Source organism: Sceloporus undulatus, chromosome 3 (assembly GCF_019175285.1).
Source record: "Sceloporus undulatus isolate JIND9_A2432 ecotype Alabama chromosome 3, SceUnd_v1.1, whole genome shotgun sequence".
Lineage (NCBI taxonomy): Eukaryota > Metazoa > Chordata > Lepidosauria > Squamata > Phrynosomatidae > Sceloporus > Sceloporus undulatus.
In genome coordinates, this window is record NC_056524.1 from 8,717,040 (window position 1) to 8,739,073 (window position 22,034).

The following is a 22,034-nucleotide window of genomic DNA, read 5'->3' on the forward strand; positions in this document are numbered from 1 at the left end:
ACAAAACACTTCACTTATGAATGAGTAACCCTAGGTTATATATATATATTTGCTCTCCAACTGGCCATTATTATTTATAGCCCACATTTCTCCCAAAACTGGGGCTCAAGGGGGCTTACAATTTTTAAAAAAAGAACAATTTTTTAATGTTTATTGGTATTGCATTTTTCTATTTTGTTGTTGTTTTTCTTTTTTCTACGATTCCTAGCTTTGATTTTTTTTATACATATAATTGTTAATGAAAATATTATTAAAACAAATTTTAAAAAAAGAACAGTACAGCTGGAGACACAACCAAAAGTGAACATTAAGAGGGAATTAAACTCTTCACAATATTAAAACAATTTAAACCAATATTTAAAAAAATTAAATTAAGTTAAAAAGATATAGAGCAGTTTTTTTAAAAAGCAATTAAAATACAATACAAAGAGGTTGCAATTATTGGATTGCTAAGAAAGGGTTCCAGGCCGATGTTGGTACATTTTCAACCAATTTTTATTTTATCACACACCATCACTTTTATTTAGAGAGCCCTGAGTTGCTTGTTTTTTAAATTGCCAAAGAGCAATGGTGCCAGCATGTTGCAGTGGCTTGAGTGTTCAACTTATGATTCTGGAGATCAGGGTTCGAATCTTGGCTCAGCTATGTAAACCCACTGGGTGACCTTGAGTAAGTCACATTCTCTCAGCCTCAGAGGATGGCAATGATAAAACCTCTCTGAGGAAACTTGCCAAGAAAACCCCATTACAGAAGGGGCTCCATTAACAAGTTTCTTCAAAAGGGGTTTGCTGAGAGAGTGTGACTTGCCCAAGGTTACCCAGTGAACTTTCATGGCCAAGCTAGGATTTGAACCGTAGTCTCCAGAGTTGTAGTCCAGTGGTCAAAGCATGCTACCCTTCTTAAAATGAGATGCCCAAAACTGAACACAGTACTCCAGAAAAGAACTGACAAGTGCAGAATATAGCAGGACTATTGTTTCCTTTAACTTGGAAATTAGGCTACAATATTATTTGCCTTTGTTGCTGCAGCATCATGCTTCTAGGTCATGCTCAACTTAGGATCAATGATCATATCTAAATTAGTGTTGCTATTCTATTCAGCTAAACAAGACAACATTTGTGGAGTAAACCTGCTTAGGATACTTGAACCAACAGTCCAATGAAAAACCCAGAGATAAATGCTTGGAAGGTTCACTACAACTTTCCAACAGGAAGACAACAATTTTGTGGCAAAATAAATAAATAAATAAATAAAATACAAAGTAGCAAAAGAGCCAACATGGTGTAGTAGTTTGAGCACTGGACTATGACTCTGGAGACCAGGGTTCGTATCCCACTGAGTGACCTTGGGCAAGTCACACTCTCCCAGCCTCAGAGGATGGCAATGGCAAACCTGCTCCGAAGAAGCCTGTCGAGAAACCCTATGATAGCTTTGCCTTAGGGTCGCCATAAGTAAAAAATGACTTGGAGGCACACAACAACAACAAGGAAGGGTTTCCGTAAGTTGGAAACAACATGAGTGCACACAACAACAAAAGATGCACAAAAGATGTGCATGCCTGTGCAAACCAATTAACTTGTACATCGATGCAGGAACCTTTGGAATCAAATCAACGTGCAAAAAAAAAGTTGAGTGGTTTGGACAGGTTTTTAAAACAGAATGCTTTGAAAGGACCGGCTTGGGGTATTGTATTGCTTTAAAGTGTTTTAAGCAATATATTTTACTATTGTAATAAATTATTTCCCTGTTAACGTACCACTTTTCTATGTTTTTAATTGTGTTATGTGAGTCGCTCTGAGGCCCAGTTTATTTGCGGTATGCAAATAATAATAATAATAATAATAATATACAAAAAAGTAGGAAGAAAAACAAGTAAAGAAAATGAGACACACCTTTGATTTCTGCAGCCTGCAAGGTTACAGACAGATCTATTAATGCAAACCTTTGGGACTAGAGGGGACATAAATCTTGGGAGATTCCAGCAATGAATGTGAGTTTCTGTCTTTGGCGTCTGGCAAGTATCCTTCACACCTCCAGCAAACATTCACCTTCCTCTCTGAGATGACAAGAACTGCAGCCAGCCACTTTCAATACTTGTTATCTGAGCTGTGTCAGATAGCAGGAACCCTTGAGGAATTTACCGCCTCTTTGTCAATGACTATCTCCCCACTTAGGGCTCATTGAGTTGAGGATGCGAATCTAGCAGAATTAAACCCATTTCCCTTTGGGATTTTCAAGCTACTTAGTCAAGGAGGCTGGGGCTTGGCGGATCAGAGGCTGTGACCTAACCTGAAGGGCTCCAAATCCCTGACTTTATTGTGTTGTGATTTATATACCTGGCATGTTTCGTTCTCACCTTGTCTACTTGGCCAGCATCTTAGTAGGTAGACCTACTTACCATCTATCTACTAAGCATCTTAGTAGGATGACTTTTCATCAGGCAAAGAACCCTATTCAGAGGGAGCAGTGTTGGCCATATAGAGAAGTACAATTACATCCCAAATCTACAAAACAGTGATACAGTGGGCCCTTGGTATCCGCTGGAGTTTGGTTCCAGGACCCCCCATGGATACCAAAGTCCCAATATATACAGTGGCATAGTCCAATGGTGTCCCTCGTCTTAAAAGGCACAATCAAGGTTTTGTTCTTGGCATTCATATGTTTAAAAATATTTGCAAGTCATAGATGCTTGAATCTATGGATAAAAAAATTCGTGAATAAAGTGGGCTGATGGTATCTTTGATCAGCCAGCCAATATGCACACAGGACATGATGCAAACTTTTGAAGCGCCAACATGGCTCCCCCTGAAGAGGGTTCTTTGCTGATGAAAAGTCATCCTACTAAGATGGATGTAGGGTTTTCTTGGCAAAACGTGTAGAGAAGGGTTTTTTGCCTTTGTTTCCCTCTGAGGCTGAGAGAGTGTGACTTGCCCAAGGTGATCCAGTGGGTTTCCATGGCTGAGTGGAGAGATTTGAACTTTGGTCTCCAGAATGATAGTCTAATGTTCAAACCACAACAACATGCTGGCTCCCAACAAAATACATCTCTGTCTGTGTCTCTGTCTCTAGTTATCTTTTTAAGTATATTATCTATCAATATGTAAATTGCCTCGCCATCTCTACTGGATATGAGGAGTCTTGTATTTTAATGTCAGTCCACGTGGCCATTGCCAATGCTCCTGAAAATGTAAATAGAAATAGAAAATAGAAGCCACTGTGGCACCATTTCTCAGAAGCAGGCAACAGGATTGGAATTTTTTAAAAAAACCCTTTTTGGTTTAAACCATTTGTTTATTTATTTTGCATTAATGTTTTAAAAAATCTGACTGCTGCTTATTATATTATTAATACTGTGAAACATTATTTTATCAAGCTTCATCAACCATGTTTGAATGTTTTCTAACATTAACAATCCAGCGTTAATATGATTTACAGCTTTCAGTACAACTTTAGGAATTATGTAGACAAGTATAGTAGTATAGTACAGGACTACACCAATATAGGACTAAATCTGAAAATTAAGTACCAAAGCAGAGTTCAGATGTTATGGGCACCAGTTTAAATAATTGGTCTTTAAAGCAAATTATTTTGGTTGAACTTGTGTTAATGGAAGGATTTGTTTCTGAATGGCATTTCTCACTCTATAAAATAAAGCAATTAAAAAGAAGCAACTGGATACTGGTATAACAATGAACTGCAGCCAATAAACTGTTAAAGTGATGTTCAAATTCATATAGTTACTGTTGTTCCAGGCTGTATTCACACTGCAGAAATAATCCAGTTTGACACTGCTTTAACTGCCATGGCTCTGTGCTATGGAATGCCTGGATTTGTAGTTTTGTGAGAGATTTAGCCTTCTCTGTCAGAGAACAACAAACTACAAATCCCAGAATTCCATAGCTTTGTGCCATGGTAGTTAAAGTGGTGTCAAACCGGATTACTTCTGCAGTGTGAATGCAGCCTCAGCAAGAGAGTTGGGAAATCATAACAATAGCCAGACTTTTAAATACACACACACACACACACACACACACACACACACACACACACACACGGTATATGAGAATAATCAATTTTAAAAAACAGGGATGCTTTTGAAAGTAATTTGGTTTAAACCATGGCATAAACTGAGCTGGCTTAAATCATGGAACTTGTTCTAACACTTTAAATGTAATTTCCACTGCTTCAATGGGTCTACTCAGGTTGGAATTAACCACTGGATTCAAATTAAGGGAATCACATCATCTTCTAGATGTTGTTGCCCTGCAGTTTTCACCAGCCCTAGCCAACATTGCCAATGGAGAAGAAATGTTCTTGAGTAGCAGCCTGACAACATCTGCATGGCTACATGATACCCAATCTGTGATTTAGACCTCTGTTTCCAGCCATTAATGGTTTGGAACCATTTTGCTATTCATTCCAACAAGCAATCTTCATTAATGGTTTGGAATTATGAATTAAGATGACATGATGCAACAAATGACAAACTGGTGTCTTATGCTTTTTAGCAACTGCCATGATCCTTCTATCAAAAATTTATGTAAAAAGCTGACCTGTCAAAGAAAGGGAAGCTTATCATGCACAGAGAGAGTGTTTAGCTTCATTGTTGTTGTTGTTGTGTGATTGCAAGTTTAAACCATGGTTTAAACCAGTGGTTCCCAAACCTTAAGTCCTCCAGAAGTTTTGGACTTCAGCTCCCAGAATTCATGACTGCTGTCCAAGTGGTTCCCAAACTTAGGTCCTCCAGAGGTTTTGGACTTCGGTTCCCAGAATTCTTGACAGTTGGCCAAGTTGGATGGGGATTCTGTGAGATGAAGTCCAAAACACCTGGAGGAACAAGGTTTGGGAACCACTGCTTCCATTGTTATGTATTTGCCTGAGGCTGACTCAGCCCAGCTGGTAGGAGTTCTGCAGACTGGCTTGTTTGTTGTGATCTCAGGTCATCCTCACTGGTGCCAGCAAACGTAACAGAGCTGGTGCCAGCTTGTTGCTGAGATAGCTCCTTACCTATTCACTCATTAGGGCCCTCAGTACACAAGGAAGGGTGGGCAACAGCTGGTGTTGGCACAGGAGGCAGCCCTGTGCCTGAAAACAGCAAGAAAAGAGCCTTAGAACCTAGGAACAAAGCCAGCATCCTTTATGTGTGTGTGTGTGCATAAAAGAGAAAATGTGTGTTCTGTGTACAGTCATTTCTCCATAGCCATGGATTCAGCCACCAACAACTTGAAAATGTTTAAAAAAACAATAATTCCAAAATGCAAACTTTGACTCTGCCATTTTATATAAGGGACACCATTTTGCTCGGATATAAAGCTTTAGTATATGGTAATTCTTGAGTCTGACTTGAGCTGTGGCCAATTTCCAAACAGAGAATGAACAGCTTGATTTGTGAATGGTTCTCACTCTGCACTGATCCTAGATCAGTCCTTTCTAATCTGGTAGTCTATGGGGGTATTGGACTACAGCTCCCATCATCCCTAACCAGCATGTAGAAAAAGGCGTGTCATGTGGTGTATAAACAGTAATAAATATTTCTAGGCACCAGGACCAGCATACCAAAGGCATGAGAGAGAAGGGATTGGTGCTTTTAAAAATACAGTCAGCCCTCCATAGCCACAGATTTGTCTATGGATTCAGCCATCCACAACTTGAATATATACAGTGGAACCTCGCCATATGCGGGGGATCCGTTCCGGATCCCGCCGCGTATGGCGATTTCCGCCTATGCTCGAGCCCCATTGTAAACAATGGGACTCATGCGCAGCGGCGCAGGCGCGCGCAGGGTGCAACAGGCGCGCGCGCCCATTCAATTGAATGGGACGCGCCGCCCCTTCCGCCCCGCACGTGCGCTGCGGCTTGAGCACGTGTGCTCAAGGCCACGTATGACAAGCGCGCGTATGGCGAGGTTCCATTGTATATTCCAAAAAGCATATCTTGATTTTGCAGTTTCATTTCACTATGCCACTGTAGTTAATGGAACTTAAGCATCCATGGATTTTGGTATCCTTGGGGGATCCTGGAACCAAACCCCAGCGGATACCAAGGGCCCACTGTATTTCCTTTCCATGTAGATGGAGATTAGTAAGAACAAGAAGGTGCTGCTATCTTCCATGTGTGTACATCCAAGGCTATGAAGGACAGGTTGAGTCTCCTTTATGCAGAACTCAGAAATCCAAAATACTCCAAAATCCAAAATCATCCACATGGGTGGCTGAGACAATGACTCCTTTGCTTTCTGATGGTTCACTGTACACAAACTTGGTTTGATGCACAAAATTATTTTAAAATATTGTATAAAATTGCCTTCAGGCTATGTGCATAAGATGCAAATGAAACATAAATGCATTTTATACTTCAACTTGGGTCCCATCTCCAAGTTATCTTATTTATATATTTGCTGTCACTGTCTCAGCCATCCATGAAAAAAGTTTTGGGTTTTGGAATATTTGGATTTCAGAATTCCAGATAAGAGAGACTCGATTTGTATAAATAATAAATAATAATTTTATTTATATTTCCTGCCTCTCCCTGTGGATCGAGGTGGGATTACAACAATAAAAACAGCATTACAATAAAATAATAATAAATAATAATTTTTTTATTTTTATACCGCCCTTCCAAAGATCAGGGCGGTTAACAGCAAGCTAAAATCATTACAATACAAAATACAATATAAACAACACATCACAGATAAAAAGCAAGTAAAAACCCCCGATAGCCAATCTTCTTGCCAACAAAGAGAAAGGGAGACCTCTTAGATCTTCAGTCGGGGAATGCAGCATGGAATAGGAAGGTTTTTAAATCCCTTCTAAATTGAGCCAGGGAGGTGGCCGAGCGGAGCTCTGTAGGCAGCGTGTTCCAAAGGGTCGGGGCGGCGATGGAATATGACTTCCTTGTAGTAGAGGTAAGCCTAGCCCCTGGAACCCTAAGTAACTGCTGCCCAGATGTTCTGAGAGTGCGGGGCGGAATGTACGGGGAGAGGCGGTCCTTCAGGTATCCTGGGCCCAAGCCATTTAGGGCTTTATAGGTGATTACCAACACCTTATATTGAGCCCGGAAGCGAATAGGCAGCCAATGCAGGTCTTTCAGCACCGGTGTAATGTGGCTGGCCCTGGGAGTGCCAGTGATCAGCCTGGCTGCCATATTCTGTACCATCTGTACCTTCCGGGTTTGGTATAAGGGTTGCCCCATGTAGAGTGCATTGCAGAAATCCAATCTCAAGGTTACCAGAGCGTGTACCATAGTTTCAAGGTCCCCCTGGGCCAGGTATGGGCGCAGCTGTCGAATAAGCCGAAGCTGATAACAGGTGCTCTTGACCGTCGCATTCACCTGAGCAGTCAGGTGAAGCGACGAGTCAAGAAGCACCCCCAGACTGCGCACGGAGTCCTTCACGGGAAGCGTGATCCCGTTCAGGACAGGTGGAATCACCGCCATTCCTGGACCAGGGGAACCTATCACGAGTACCTCCGTTTTCTCTGGATTCAGTCTGAGTCGGTTTTCCCTCATCCAGCCCATTACCGACTCCAGACAGGTTACGAGAGGAGAGACGCCATCCTCAGTCACTGCATCAGTCGGAGACATGGAGAAAATTATTTGGGTGTCATCAGCGTACTGATAACCCCGCACCCCATGTCTCCAGATGATCTCTCCCAGCGGTTTCATGTAAATGTTAAATAGCATGGGAGACAGAATGGCTCCTTGAGGGACCCCAGTTTTAAGGGCCCTCTCATCAGAGCACACGTCTCCCAGCTGCACCATCTGGGACCTCCCGGAGAGGTAGGACCGGAACCACTGGAGCGCAATGCCCCTGATTCCCACCTCTACCAGGCGCTCCAGAAGGATACCATGGTCTATGGTATCGAAAGCCGCTGAGATGTCCAAGAGCACCAACAGGGACACGCTTCCCCTGTCGATGCCCAGACGGAGATCATCGACCAAGGTGACCATGGCCGTCTCAACCCCGTAGCCCGTCCGTAAGCCAGTTTGAAATGGGTCTAGATAATCCGTTTCATCCATTACAACAATAAAAGCTACAATATCATATAAAATACACTCAGTAAAACAATAATACCACTATCTATACACTGCATAAATTAAATTGTTATCTAAAATACATACCATTATGAATGAAGGTGAAGCACTTTTAAATCTCTTATAACAGATTGGGTGGATAGGCCAATAAACAGCTTGAAAAGACATAGCCCTGTTTTCTGGATCACTATTCAAAGGCATCTTGTAGCATCTTTGAGACTAATGGAGAGAAAGAAGTCAGTAGCATAAATGTGTGTAGATTAAAGTCTATTTCATCAGATGCATGGAGTGACGTGCCTTGGATGCAGACATTAGAACAGATAGGTATAAATGTCAACTTCTAGGGACTTCACTCCATGCATCCAATAAAGCAGACCTTGTCTATGAAACCTTACTCTACCAAGTTCTTTCTCTCCATTAGCCTGAAAGGTGCTGCAAGATCCCTTTGCATCAACAGCTTGCATTAATCTCTTTTCTTCCATCCAGCATCTCAGTCACTATGGGCTGCAGTGGTGCAAACCGCTCTACCTTTCACAGAACTGCCATGTCAGTTAAAAGCCACTGTTTTCACATCATCCATCTTCCCGACATGGTCAGAGCAGCTGTCTCAGCCACAAGCTGCAGAAACAACAGGCAGCCACCCACCCATCCCTTTTAAAGTTTCTGAGTCAAAAGGCTGTGGTCTCCTGACCTGCCATGACCCCATCCCAAAACCCAGGATTTCTCCAAAAGGATAAACATCCTCTGTTTTTTTCTGAAATGAGCCAAAATGAACATCATGGGAAACCTCTCCTCATTGCAAGAAGACTCCATGCAGTTGCTACTAGAAAGGTTGACAAGTTTTCATGGAGCAAAACTTGGGATTTTGCTTTTAGTTGTGAAACAGTCCAGGGCTATGTTTCTCTCCTGAGACTGAAATACATTCAAGAGCAACACTTCAGGATCTGCTTTACTGAGAGTTTCTTGAGCTGTTTAAAAAGTAAATATCCTTCATTGAGGAAAGGAGGGATCCAAGATATTCAGCAGTGTTTAGAGTTCATTTTAAGGGACTGCTCCCACTGTCAAACTTCTGTGAAATGCATCAATGAACTGAAGGATCTATGTTCATCTATATTATCCTCAAATTGTGTCAAAGCCAGATGTACTTTTGCAAAATGCAGCAAGGAACCATGTTCATCTATCTTATCCTGAAATTGTGTCAAAGCCAGGAGTACTTTTACAAAATGCAACAAGGAACTGAAGGGTCTATACTAGTCTATCCAGTCCTCAAATTGGGTCAAAGCCAAGGAGCACTTTTGCAAAATGCACCAAGGAAATGAATTACCAATGTTAGTCTATCCTAGGCTGCCTCAAATTGTGTCAAAACTAGCAGTACATTTGGAAAATACTTCAATGAACTGAAGGATCGGTGTTAGATTATCCTGTCCTCAAACTGTGTCAAAGCCAGGAGTATGTCTGTAAAAAACACACCAAGGAGCTAGAGAATCTATGTTGATCTAAGACAGCAGCACTTTTGCAAAATGCAATAGGGAAGTGTGTTAGTCTATTGTGTCAAAACTAAGAGTACTTTTGCAAAATGCAACAAGGAACGGAAAGATCAATGCTAGTTTAGCCTATCTTCAAATTATGTCAAAGCCAAAAAGTTTTAAAAAATAAAAGTGATTAAAAAAACAACCATGAAAGGATAAGGTAATATAAAGTCATGCTTTCCCGACTGCACATCCTTCTGCAAAATACCCCCCCCCCAAAAAAAACCCCAATTCAAACATATGAAATCGAAGGCTTTCATGGCCAGCATCCATAATTTTTTGTGGGTTTTTCAGGCCATGTGGCCATGTTCTAGAAGAGTTTATGGCCACATAACCCAAAAAAACCCACAATAAAACCCCCCCACAACAACAACAATTCAAACAAGCCTCTTCAAACACACAGTACCAGGTCAACCGTTCTTTCTGCACGTTTTATCAATACATCCTGAAAGGAAGGCAACCCACATTCACACACCATCCCCATGCCATTCAGCAAGGGACCCAAGTGCACCTTGAAAGCTGCAACACTTGCCCACTCACCCTTTGGCAAACAAAAATCCTTGTTTGCAAAATTTTGAAAACAAAATATCTTTTTTTGCAAACAAAGAGACAAATTGCAATGCAAACCTTTTCAGGTTTCGGCTGAAAGTGCAACAAAAAAACCAACAATGCAATGTCAAATCTCCATGCAATGCAACATCGAGACAGAGAGTAAATGAAGGTAGAGAGAGTGAACTCACCGTTAGCAGGGGGAGAGAGGTTCCCAGAGTCACTTTTAACTAAGAATGAATTGGGGACAAACTCTTCCTCAGACTCAGAGTCCTGAGTTGGCTGGGCCACCCCATTGCCTAGCAACCTTCTCTGGCTCTCATTTGCTGGAGGGGAAGGGGGTGGGGAGGGGGACTGCTCAATTGGGGTGGATGAAGCAGATGAACAATGCAGGGGAGGACCTGTGAACCACAAAACACAAACACAAGACAGCTAAAGATAAATCAAAACTGAAAATTGCACCAAAAGGCACGGCACGCACATACACAAAATACAAAACACAGATCATCCAAAAAAATTAATGCCAAGAGAGGAGGAGAGGGGGGACACAAGGATTGTGGAGAGGGGGAGGATACAGACAGAAATAGAGAGACATCAAACACACAAGGCATGCACAAAAGGGGATTTTTGTAATAACAAGAAGAGAACAGGAGACTATTCGCTGTAGTGGGAGCTCGGCGAACAATAGTGCAAAAACAGGTTTGCAAAGGTGCAATCAAAAGCCTGGAGGAAAGTGTATCAAACTCACTGAAGGTAACTTCTGAGTCGACAGGCATAGGACTGTGCTGCAAAGGTACAGAAGACATTCAGGTGGAGCTGTGATTAAGCTGGTATTAATTTTGGAAAATCCTGTTGTTCTCAGTAACTGGTTGAAGAGGGTTGAGTTCCCCTTCTTAGAAAGGAGACATTCTTGTCTTTTGAAACTGCACACCCATTCACAATATAAAGAATTTCTCTTTTCTTATTTTTTCCAAAGGAGACCCGAGGATGGGTTTAATCCTACTGCTGTAGGATTTCTAAGCAAAATGAACTAGTCCCTCCAAGGAGAGCCTGAAGGTTGCACCAGCATGCAATTGCATGATGAAACTGAGCCGTAACAGGCCAGAAACAAAAGTCAATAGAAAGGTAATGCACATCCACCCGAACTATTCAAGAGCAATGCTGTTTTAAAGCGATGCTAGGACAAGAGATTCCTTCCCACTAAGAACTGAAAGCATAGCCATGTTAGTCTGGAAAATCAGTTTGCAAAGGGATCTTGTAACACCTTTGAGACTAACTGAAAGAAAGAGGTTGGTAGCATGAGCTTTCTTAGATTTGAGCCTACTTCCTCAGAAGCAAGGTGCTACAAGATCTTTTCTTACTAAGGACAGTGATGATAATCTTTGTCCCTTGCTTGAGAACACACACACACAGGGGGCAGCAAATGTGCAAGACAAGATTGTGTGGCTTTGATAATGTGCATGTCACTCCTCTTCACCAGAGTTTAAAAAATTATCTTTTGGACTACAGCTTTCAGAATCCCCCTGCTGATGCTGGCTGCAGGAGTCTGGGATTTGTAGTTCAAAAGCATAGCTTGACCATCCTGGGCTCCTGTCCATACTACCAAGGCCACGTGGATCACTTTTGTTGTTCATCTGTACCTTCAAATCCTTCCTGACTTATGGTGAGCTTAAGGTGAACCAATCACAAAGTTTTCTGGGGCTGAGAGTGTGTAACTCACCCAAGGTCATCCAGTGGGTTTCCATGGCCGAGCAGGGAATTGAACACTGATTTTGAGCCCAATACTCAAACCACTACACCATAGTGGCTCTCATAAAGCACTCTTATGCCTTTACATATAAAATCTACGACCAAAGCAGATGCCTCTGACCCTATGGATTAACAAGTGTGGGACCAAAGCACCTTTTCAAAGGACTGGGCACCAGCTGTGAGGCTTTAAAACTAGTGCCCTCTATGATCTCAGAAGCTGGAAGTCCTGATTAATCCTCTGCTGTCCCATTTTTTCAACTGCTCTTAAGACGTCCTGGTTTCTTTCCCCTCTTTTCACTTTCTCCCTTTCTCCTCAGTTTATTTCAATTGCTGCAAACTGAGCTCAGAGTGCAAAAGTCATTTGCAGAAGGAGGAGAGGTGGTGGAATCTTGCCCTTCTGAGGAAGCTTGGGCCAATGCAAACTGCTGCAGCCTCTCCTAACTCTCCATGGGGATTCTCAGCTTTGGGCCGGAAGTCAAGCACTGTAGCAACTCCTGGAAGCAATAATTCCAGATCTTTAACCATCTGTTTTTATCTCTGCTTGCAGTGCTACCTTACACAGCTCTTTTAGGATGGTCCTGCTTTTAGTATGTTGTGCTTTAACATATTTGTTTTTGGAATTGCCTGGGACCTCTGTGGTTCAAAACACACTGCAGAAATAATCCAGTTTTGAGGCTGCTTTAACAGCCCTGGCTCAATGCTAGGGAACTGTCATTTTGTGAGATATTAAGCTCTGGTGCCAAAGTAAACTAGAATTCACAGGATACTCTAGCATTGAGCCAGGGCCTTTAAAGCGGTTTCAAACTGGATTACTTCTGCAGTGTGTTTTAGACCGATGATGATGAAGATGGCTTCTGCCACACTGCAGAATCAGTTCATATTGACACCACTTTATCTGCCATGGCTCCATCCTACGGAATCCTGGGGTTTGTAGTTTGTTGTGGCACCAACACTCTGCCAGAAAAGGCTACCATATCTCACAAAACTATAAATCCCAGAATTCCATAGCATCGAGTCATGGCAGTTAAAGCAGTGTCAAATGGCATTAATTTTGCAGATGCAGATGATGATGATGATGATGATGATGATGATGATGATGATGTGTAGCCTTTTGTCCAGATTTGAGTGTATCCTGTACCAGAGTGCCATGATAAGGAAACATATTAAAGTGATAACACACCAAAGTAAAGACAACATAAAGATGGATCCCTTTTCACAGGGGTGTCTAAATAGGTATGTGTTTGCACAGATCACCAAATCAGGATTACAAGTGGATTAGGCAGTGCCTTCCAAGCAACATCTCCCCAAATTACTAAGAATGTTCCCTAATGCCAGCTGCCCTTGTTTTGCAAAATTGCAGAGAAGGATTTCGGAAGGAAGCATGATTCCAGGAAACTCATCACACATTTTCTGTGAAGTGTAAAGACAACAAACCACCCAGAGAAATTTGTGCCAGACTTTGCAACAACAACAACAACAAAACTTTAAAATGCTTTCTAACATGCTGTATAAAAGTTATAGGATCACATAAAGTGAAACTATATGCTGACTGCACAGTATCTATGCGACACCGCTAGACCCGTGCCTCCACAAAAATCTCGACAGGAACCCACCAAGTTTTTTTTTTTTTAAATATCTGCTTAGTTCTCTCTCTCTCTCTCTCTCTTTTTCTGGGGAAAAAAGAATTTGTTAATGTTCAGAGAACTGAAAGCTCACCTCACCTCAATCCTTCCCTCCTTTTCTTGGTTTTGGTTGCTGGACCATGTCATGACAGGCAGAGAGAGGGCCTCCCTCCTGCATGTTCCCTCCCTGGTTTATGTCTAGCTTGCCTTCTCTGTTGTAAAAAATTGGCATCGGCCCCTTTTGTTTGTCAGTGCTCAGAGAGGCCTCTTCCAAGCAAAGCCCCCTTGTAATTCAGACTCCCCTCCCCTTGAGACCCAAATCTTACTATATAGCTAAGAAATGGAGGATTTGATCATACCCCAGGGACCTGTATATCATTTCTAAATGCAGCTAGCTTAATGGAACAGTGTTGATGCTGCTCTGCTGATGTGAGTGCCATGGATGGACAAAGGATAACAGCAGTGAAAAAGTAAAAAGGGGCTAAATGTGTTGGATCCATGTACTAGCCAGAGGGGAGAGTCCCTGGCCTCCCTACAGCTTGGTTTAAAATGGTACAATCAGTCCTCTGTATCCATGGACTTTTTTTTCAATCTACAGATTCAAGCATCCATGGCTTGAAAGTAGCAAACCTCTGAAAAGCAAACCTTGATTTTGCCATTTTAAATTTTATAATGCCATTGTATTTAATGGGACTTGAACATCCATGGATTTTGCTGTCCACAAGGAGTCCTGGAACCAAACCAGCAGATACCAAATGTTCACTGTATATGAAATTTAAGTTATTGTTCTTGTTGTGTGCCTTCGAGTCGTTTTCAGCTTCAGGTGACCCCAAGGCAACCCCTGAGGCTGAGAGAGTGTGCTTTAGCCAAGGACACCCAGTGGGTTTGTATGGCCATACAGGGAATCGAACTCTGATCTCCAGAGGCATAGTCCAATGCTCAAACCACTGCACCATGCTGGCTCCTATATACATATCACAGTCTCCTTCCATCTATGGCTGCAATCCGCACTGCAGAAATAAACCAGTTTGATGCCCCTTTAACTGCCATGGCTCAATGCTATGGAATTATGGGAAATGTAGTTTGTTGTGGCTCCAGAGCTCTCTGACAGTGAAGGCTAAATGTCTCACAAAGCTACAATTTCCAGAATTCCATAGCCCTGAACCATGGCAGTTAAATAATTATTTCTGCAGTGCAGATGAAGCCCGTATCTCCCTGGACATCAGGTGTACAGAATCCAAAACACAACCTGTAAGATGTTGTAAAAAAAACAAAACAACAGATGTAGTTGTATTTCCACTCTAATTCCACAATGCTGTGTCTTTATTCAGCTAAACCTACTTTGCCTCACATCAACCCTATATCATTCTGCTCTGATTTCTCCCAGTCCTTTGCAACTTCCCAGAGCTTGAAAGAGTTACCTCTTTGGATTACAACTCCCAGAACTGGGAGATTCTGAGAATTTACAATGGTAGCTGGTGACTTGTGTGTTGAAGATACAGGGAATCCACCTGATGTGAAGTTGAAAGCTTTCATGGTCAGCACCCATAGTTTTTTTGTTGGGTTTTTTGGGCTATGTGACCATGTTCTAGAAGAGTCTATTCCTGATGTTTCGCCAGCATCTGTGGCTGACCTCTTAAGAGAATCTGAAGGTGCCAGCCACACAGATGCTGGCAAAACATCAGGAATAAACTCTTCTAGAACATGGTCACATAGCCCAAAAACCCACAAAAACCCACCTGGCCTTTATTCCAGAAAGTGTCCCAAGTGCTGACGTTATTTTGAGGAAAGGGTTTAGGCTCATGGATTGCATCGACACATTTAATATAAAACCCAGAGTAGATTGGCTGCATCCCTGGCATGGAAGCCACAGGTGGCTACCAAAAAACTAAAACCTCTTCCTCTGGAACAAGCATCTATAGAAGATACAGTGCCAGCAGAGGTATATGTCCACCTCTAGAATAACTGATCCTAAAATATGAACGGTTTCAACTGTTACAGTATTCCTGAAAATTCTTGGTCAGGAAGATGAATGAGGAGCAAATAGAGATTGCTTCTGCATGTAGATATTAAGCAAAGCAAGTGATGGAAAAAACACAGAGGGCACAGTGGCTGTGTCTCCCGTCATGTAATTTGGGTTTCAGCTAATCCAGTTCTGTGTTTTTACTATTTTCTCCTTTTCTTTCCTTGCTCCTATTTCATGCTCCCTCGACCTCCCATTTCGCTTATGTTTTCAAGAACTAACCTATTCCAGCTCAAAATGGGACTAAACCTGCCCCCCTTCCAAAACTGTTGACAACTATCCACCAACCTCTTTGACACCTTCTTCTGAAAGGCCTTCAGAGGGAATGTGTGAAAAGATGGAAGAATGAAAGGCAACTAGCCACAAGTACCTGGAAGTGATAAATGAATGGAAGTTGCCAAAATTCTCTCTGGTTGTGAGCCCAGGTTGTGTGTGTGTATGGAATGGTTAAGCTTGGCACATCATCTTCCACTTCATTTAGAAATTTTAAAAAATTGCAATAGAGTAGGGACAAGACCTTGCTTGCAACATGCTGTGCACCAGGTACATTTCTTTTTTCTTAATGTCAGATTGAAGGTAAGGACTCTGGTGTAAATAGTACATTGCAACTAGTAAATGGTTATTCTTCATGCTCATTTACTTATTAGTAAATACTTATCAGTAGATTGTAAATGAGACCCAATGGGGTATAGTGGGGTTTGAGCACTGGAACTACGACCTCAGAGACCAATGTTCAATTCCTGCTTGGTTGTGGGGTCACACACTCTCAGCCCCAGAAAACCCTGTGAAAGGTTCACTTTAGAGTTCCCATAAGTCAGAAACGAGTTGAAGGCACACAACAACAAACAACAACAACAAATGAAATGCACAGATATAGGATGGGGGACACCTGGCTGAATGAAACTATGTGTGAAAGGGATCAGGGAGTCCAAATAGACCACAAGTTGAACATGAGTCAACAGTGTGATGCAGCAGCTAAAAAGGCCAATGCAATTTTAGGCTGCATCAACAGAAGTATAGTGTCTGGATCAAGAGAAGTAATAGTGTCACTGTATTCTGCTCTGGTCAGGCCCCATCTGGAATATTGTGTCCCATTCTGGGCAACACAATTTTAAAAGGATCTTGAAAAACTGGAGCGTGTCCAAAGGAGGGCGACTAAAATGGTGAAGGGTCTGGAAACCATGTCCTATGAGGAACAACTTAGGGAGCTGGGGATGTTTTAGCCTGGAGAAAAGAAGGTTAAGAGGTGATATGATAGCCCTGTTTAAATACTAGAAGGGATGTCATATTGAGGAGGGAGCAAGCTTGTTTTCTGCTGCTCCACAGACTAGGACCTGGAGCAATTGATGCAAGCTCCAGGAAAAGAGATTCCACCTCAACATTAGGAAGAACCTCCTGACAGTAAGGGCTGTTTGATAGTTGAACACACTCCCTCAGAGTGTAGTTGAGTCTCCTTCCTTAGAGGTCTTTAAGCAGAGGCTGGATGGCCATCTGTTGGGGATGCTTTGATTTAGATTTCCTGCATGGCAGAATGGGGTTGGACTAGATGGCCCTTGTGGTCTCTTCCAGCTCTATGATTCTATGATTCTAACAGTCAATGGTAAACAGTATAGTGTAACTTGTGTAATCTTTAGCCAATTTCTACCAGCACTTGCAAGTCACTTGGGAGGCATCTACAGTGTAGAAATAATGCAGTTTGACATTACTTTAAGTGTTGTATCTCCATGCTATAGAATCCTGGGATTTGTATTTTTACAAAGTCTTTAGCCTTCTCTGCCAGAGAGGGATGGTGCTTCTCAAAACTACAAATCCCAGGATTCTGCAGTATAGAGTCATGACAGTTATGGTGGTATCCCTCTCAGAGCCAGCATGACATAGTGGTTTGACTCTGGAGACCAGGGTTTCATTCCTTGCTCAGCCATGAAATCCACTGCGTGACCTTGGGCAAAGTGACATGCTCTCATCCTCGGGTAAGTCAAATGGCACATAACAATAACAACTACTACAACAACAAAAAGAAGCACCCTTAGGCTTTTGTGAAGAGCATCAGGCTCAGTGTTCTGATCCAGCAAAGGTCCTTATGGAGTTCATCAAGAGCCATTACCCACACACTTTTAATACAGATTGAAGAAGTTAATGTTTAAAAGATACTGAGTATGCACACTTTGCCCACCAAAAATGTTCTGATGGACCAAAGGGCATGGTGGTTGGTAGTTTCCATGTCAAAGGAGTGGTGAATCTCCTACAGGTTTTAGCTTGAAGTTTAACTAAGTTATTCAATATGTTGAATCACATTCACAGAACAGGTCACTATCAGTCAGTCAGTCAGTCAGTCAGTCAGTCAACTGCTTTATTTCTTGGCTTCACCCCAGGAGTGGGGCTCAAGATGGCTTACAGGATAATAAGAGATAATAAGAAAGACCATATGTGGCTGAAGTCATGCCAAAGTTAAAATTAAAATATTAAAGGGCCTGAACAAACAGGCCAAAATAAAGCTGCTTTGGGTCACTTTGTTGGTATGCTGCTTAAATGACACAAGCATCTTAAGAGGCCAGAAGCTGCGCCAAAGCTTCTGGCTTAGGCACGGCTTCTGGCCTCTTAGGACACATGCGTCATTTAAATAGCACACTTCCAAAGTGACCTGAAGCAGCTTTATTTTGGACCCAAGGGCGTGTTACAGAACGCCGAAAAGCGGTGCTCTGCCTGCGCCGTCATTAGCTGCTCTGAGAAGCCCCAGCGGCCAAACCGCGAGGCTTCCCGGCGCAGCTAAAAAGAAGCGCCAAAATGGGGCTTCTTCTTGCATTGCGGAAATGACGCGACGAGGCACCAATGGCGCACTTGACGTGTCATTCTCACGACGCTGCGTGTGGATGCTAAGCATCCGGCATGTAAAAATGGCCGCGCCCGTGTGTATAGGGCGCAGCCATTTTTGCGCCCCCATCACGTGCTAGGGGTGAGGCCGGTATGGATGCTAGGTCCTTGGCCAACCCCTAGCACGTGACAGGGGCGCCGCAAAGGCCCGTGAGGAATGGGCCAAAGTCTCTATGGAAGCCAATATGATGTAGTGGTTTGAGTGTTGGACTACGACTCTGGAGACCAAGGTTCAACTCCGGGTTTGGCCATGAAACCCACTGAGTGAACTTGGGTGAGTCACACTCTCTCAGCCTCACAGGATGGCAATGGCAAAGTCCCTCTGAACAAATCTTGCCACAAAAACTCCATGATAGGGACGCCATAAGTCAGAAACAACCTGAAGGCACAGTACAACAGCTACAGAATTAAAATAATACAAAACATTAATTTAAAAACGTATATTAAAAACAATACAGCTCTGGAACAGAAAACATACTGCAGGCATACCTTACTTAACAAAGCAGATGTGTTTCCACGCATCAGTACTCTGCCAAAGAGAGCTAGTGCCTCACAAAACTACAAATCCCAGAATTCTGTAGGATGTTGAGGATTATGATTATGATTATTATATTTATGGTTATCCTGCTCTTTCCCAGAACTGGGACTCAGAGCGGCTTCACGATATTAAAAGAACAATGCAATTAAAAACATAGAAGAGAGGTGCATTAAAAGGAATTAAATTATGACAATGTTAAAATAGATAGCTATTAAAAGAATAAAGTGCATTTTAAAAAAGATAAAACTGTAAAAAACACTTTCAAATGAAACCACATCCCAAGCCAGTCATTTACAAACATCCCACACTTAAAAGTGGTGTCAAACTGCATTATTTCTACAGAGTAGATGTACCCTAATCCTGGGTGGGGAAAGTATGGCTTTTGAGATGTTGCTGAACTAAAAGTCCCTTTAACCCACATCACTGGCTCTGCTGGCTCATGGAAGTTGCAGTTCCACAAGATCTTGAGGGTCGGTCATTCTCTAGTTGTCCTGTATGGTTTTGAAAAATTAATTTGGAAAGGACTTCAGGTCAGTGTAAAACTTGAAAAATGCCCAGAAAATAGTGAATGATGCTGGGAGTTGGAGTTGCAACAATATCTGGAGATCCTACATTGTCTGCCCCATTCTAGGTTACAGCTCCAACTGTGCTACTGTTTTAATACTTTGGGCCACTTGTTGAAAAGGCTTTCCAACAGGTTAAGAATAAAGAAAGGGAAGTATTTCTTTGCAATGATGCATAATTCACCAACAGCATTCATTGCCACAAGATGGGGTTGTAGCCAATAGCTTAGATGGCTTTGTAAAACATAAATAAGCAAATTCACAGGTAAATCCAATAGCTGAGGATAGCTGACTTAAACAACAGGAGACAGTGACTGTTCTCAAGCCCTGCACTGAGTCTTACTTTGCTCTGGCTGACCTTGACTAGTACTGTGGGGGACTGAAGTGCTCTAGCAGATCATTCAAACTACAAATCCCAGTCATTTCAGATTTTAGCTATTTTAATTCCTATGGCTTCTTTCTATTTTTAACTACTGCTTTCTTTGATGCTTGGTTTCAGCTCCACATTTTGCACCATAATTTAGTGTGTTGGTTTTATATGGCATTTTCATCATCTTGGTTTGGTCTTTGTGCCCAAATGATTTTGCTGTAGCATTACTGCATTTTTAGATTTATTCATTTATTTTAAATAAAATCCTTATATATCATTCTATTTTTTTGGTTAAATGTAAGGTAACTGTACAGTGCCCAAAGAACCTGCCCAATGTTCAAACCACTATACCACGCTGTAATGACATTATAGATTCAAATTAGCACTATCACCATGTCATGTCTTCTTTTAATATGTTCAAAGTACAACAGTTTAGTTATCTGCAGATAACATACAGCTGTCATGACTAGGAGACCTTTATAGCCTTGCTGCTAGTCTTGCTTTTGTTGTTAAAAGTCTACAAGTCCAGTCTAATGAATGGCAAACCTGTTGTACGGTTTTCTTGGTAAAATTTCTTCAGAGAAGGTTTTCCATCCTTTCCCCTGAAGCTCAGTGAGTCCGACACACCTGAGATCACCCACTGGGTGATCATTTCTGGAGATGACAGTTCAAATCCCTGCTATTTCCATGGAAGTCTCCAGATGTTCCAGTCCAACAGTCCAGCCACTACATTACACTGGCTTGTCTGTTCCAATCATTTTTTGGTGATTCGATTGTTTTTGTAATTAAAGACCCCTTTTAATTTTGAGTTTAAAAATTTCTAATGGATGCTTGATTCAAGCTAGTTCTTTTCTAACTATATCTGGATATATCAGGGACTGAACTAGAGATCTTTTGCAAGCAACGTATGCACTTTGGCATTGAAATGCACCCCCCCCCCCAGTCCTAAAGTGACACTCTTTAACCACTGCATCACACTGTTGCTCATGAGCAATGGCATGCAAGCTGTATTCTGCTAGCGAATCTTATCCACTATAATGCTTCCAAAAGATGTACAGGTATTAGAATCATAGAATCATAGGGTTGGAAGGGACTACAAGGACCAACCCCTGCCATGCAAGAATACACAACTGAAGCACTCCTCATAGATGCCCACCTAACCTCTGTTCAAAGACCTCCAAAGACAGAGAGTGCAAGATCCCCCAAGACAATCTGTTCCTCTGTTGAACAGCTCTTACTGTCAGAAAGTACTTTCTAATGTTGAGATGGAATCTCTTTTCCTGCGTCTTGAATCCATTGCTCCATATCCTAATTTCTGGAGCAGCAGAAAATAAGCTTGCTCCATCATCAATGTGACATCCCTTCAAAGATTTAAACAGGGCTATCATGTCCCCTCTTAACCTTCTCTTCTTCAGGCTAAATATACCCAGCTCCCCAAGGCTCTTCTCCTAGGGCATGGTTTCCAGATCTTTCATCATTTTTGGTCACCTTCCTCTGGATACGCTCCAGCTTGTCCACATCTTTCTTGAACTGTGGAGACCAGAACTGGACACAGAATTTCTGCTGAGGTCTGACCAAAAAGCAAAAGAGATGTACTCTTCTGCACTCATTTTGAAAACCAGTGTTCTATACTCATAGAATTCAAATTTATATAGAAATTCTAAACAGATTATTATTATTATTATTATTATTATTATCATCATCATCATCATCATCATCAGATCAAAACTTTATACAGTACAGAAGCACTCTCAATTTAATATGCTCATGGCTTGCAGGGCTGCTATTCAGAAGCTGTTTACTTAGGTTGACTCTTGAGATTTTGTACTTGAGATCCATCCTCCCACCAAGGCCTCCAGGAGTTTCTCCTTTCTTCCCTTGAATCAAGCAGCCTGGTCCCAGGCATTGTTAATTCAAGTGGAATTATGCACTTTGCTGTTTCACATGGCAATTCAAGAGCAATCTCTGAACACTCATTGTTTTTAACTACATGTTGAGCTATTGTTTCTCAGGATGATGAGTGCACAAAAGCAATGCATCAGCATTCAGCAGAATTTGTTACTTAGCAGCATTAATGCAAAGCGTTCAAGGGTTCATAAACAAGACATTGCCCAGTCTCTATGAGGGACAGCGGCTCATCCTCATGTCTGAATCTGCTTTGACCAAAGAGAGACATAAGTAGAAGATCT

The 22,034-nt window shown here is 42.0% G+C and overlaps 1 protein-coding gene across 11 annotated transcripts in view; it reads right to left on the reverse strand.

Moving 5' to 3' along the window:
* TENM4 (teneurin transmembrane protein 4) overlaps window positions 1–22,034 on the reverse strand; it is an 840,211-nt gene that overhangs the window by 344,773 nt on the left and 473,404 nt on the right. For 7 of the 11 annotated variants that reach the window (XM_042456125.1, XM_042456124.1, XM_042456130.1 and 4 more), the window contains exon 6: window positions 10,301–10,510. The exons of the other annotated variants lie outside the window; for them this stretch is intronic. In XM_042456125.1, the coding sequence (XP_042312059.1) occupies window positions 10,301–10,510 (210 nt within the window). The remainder of the gene's footprint in view (window positions 1–10,300; window positions 10,511–22,034) is intronic. 11 annotated transcript variants of the gene reach the window in all.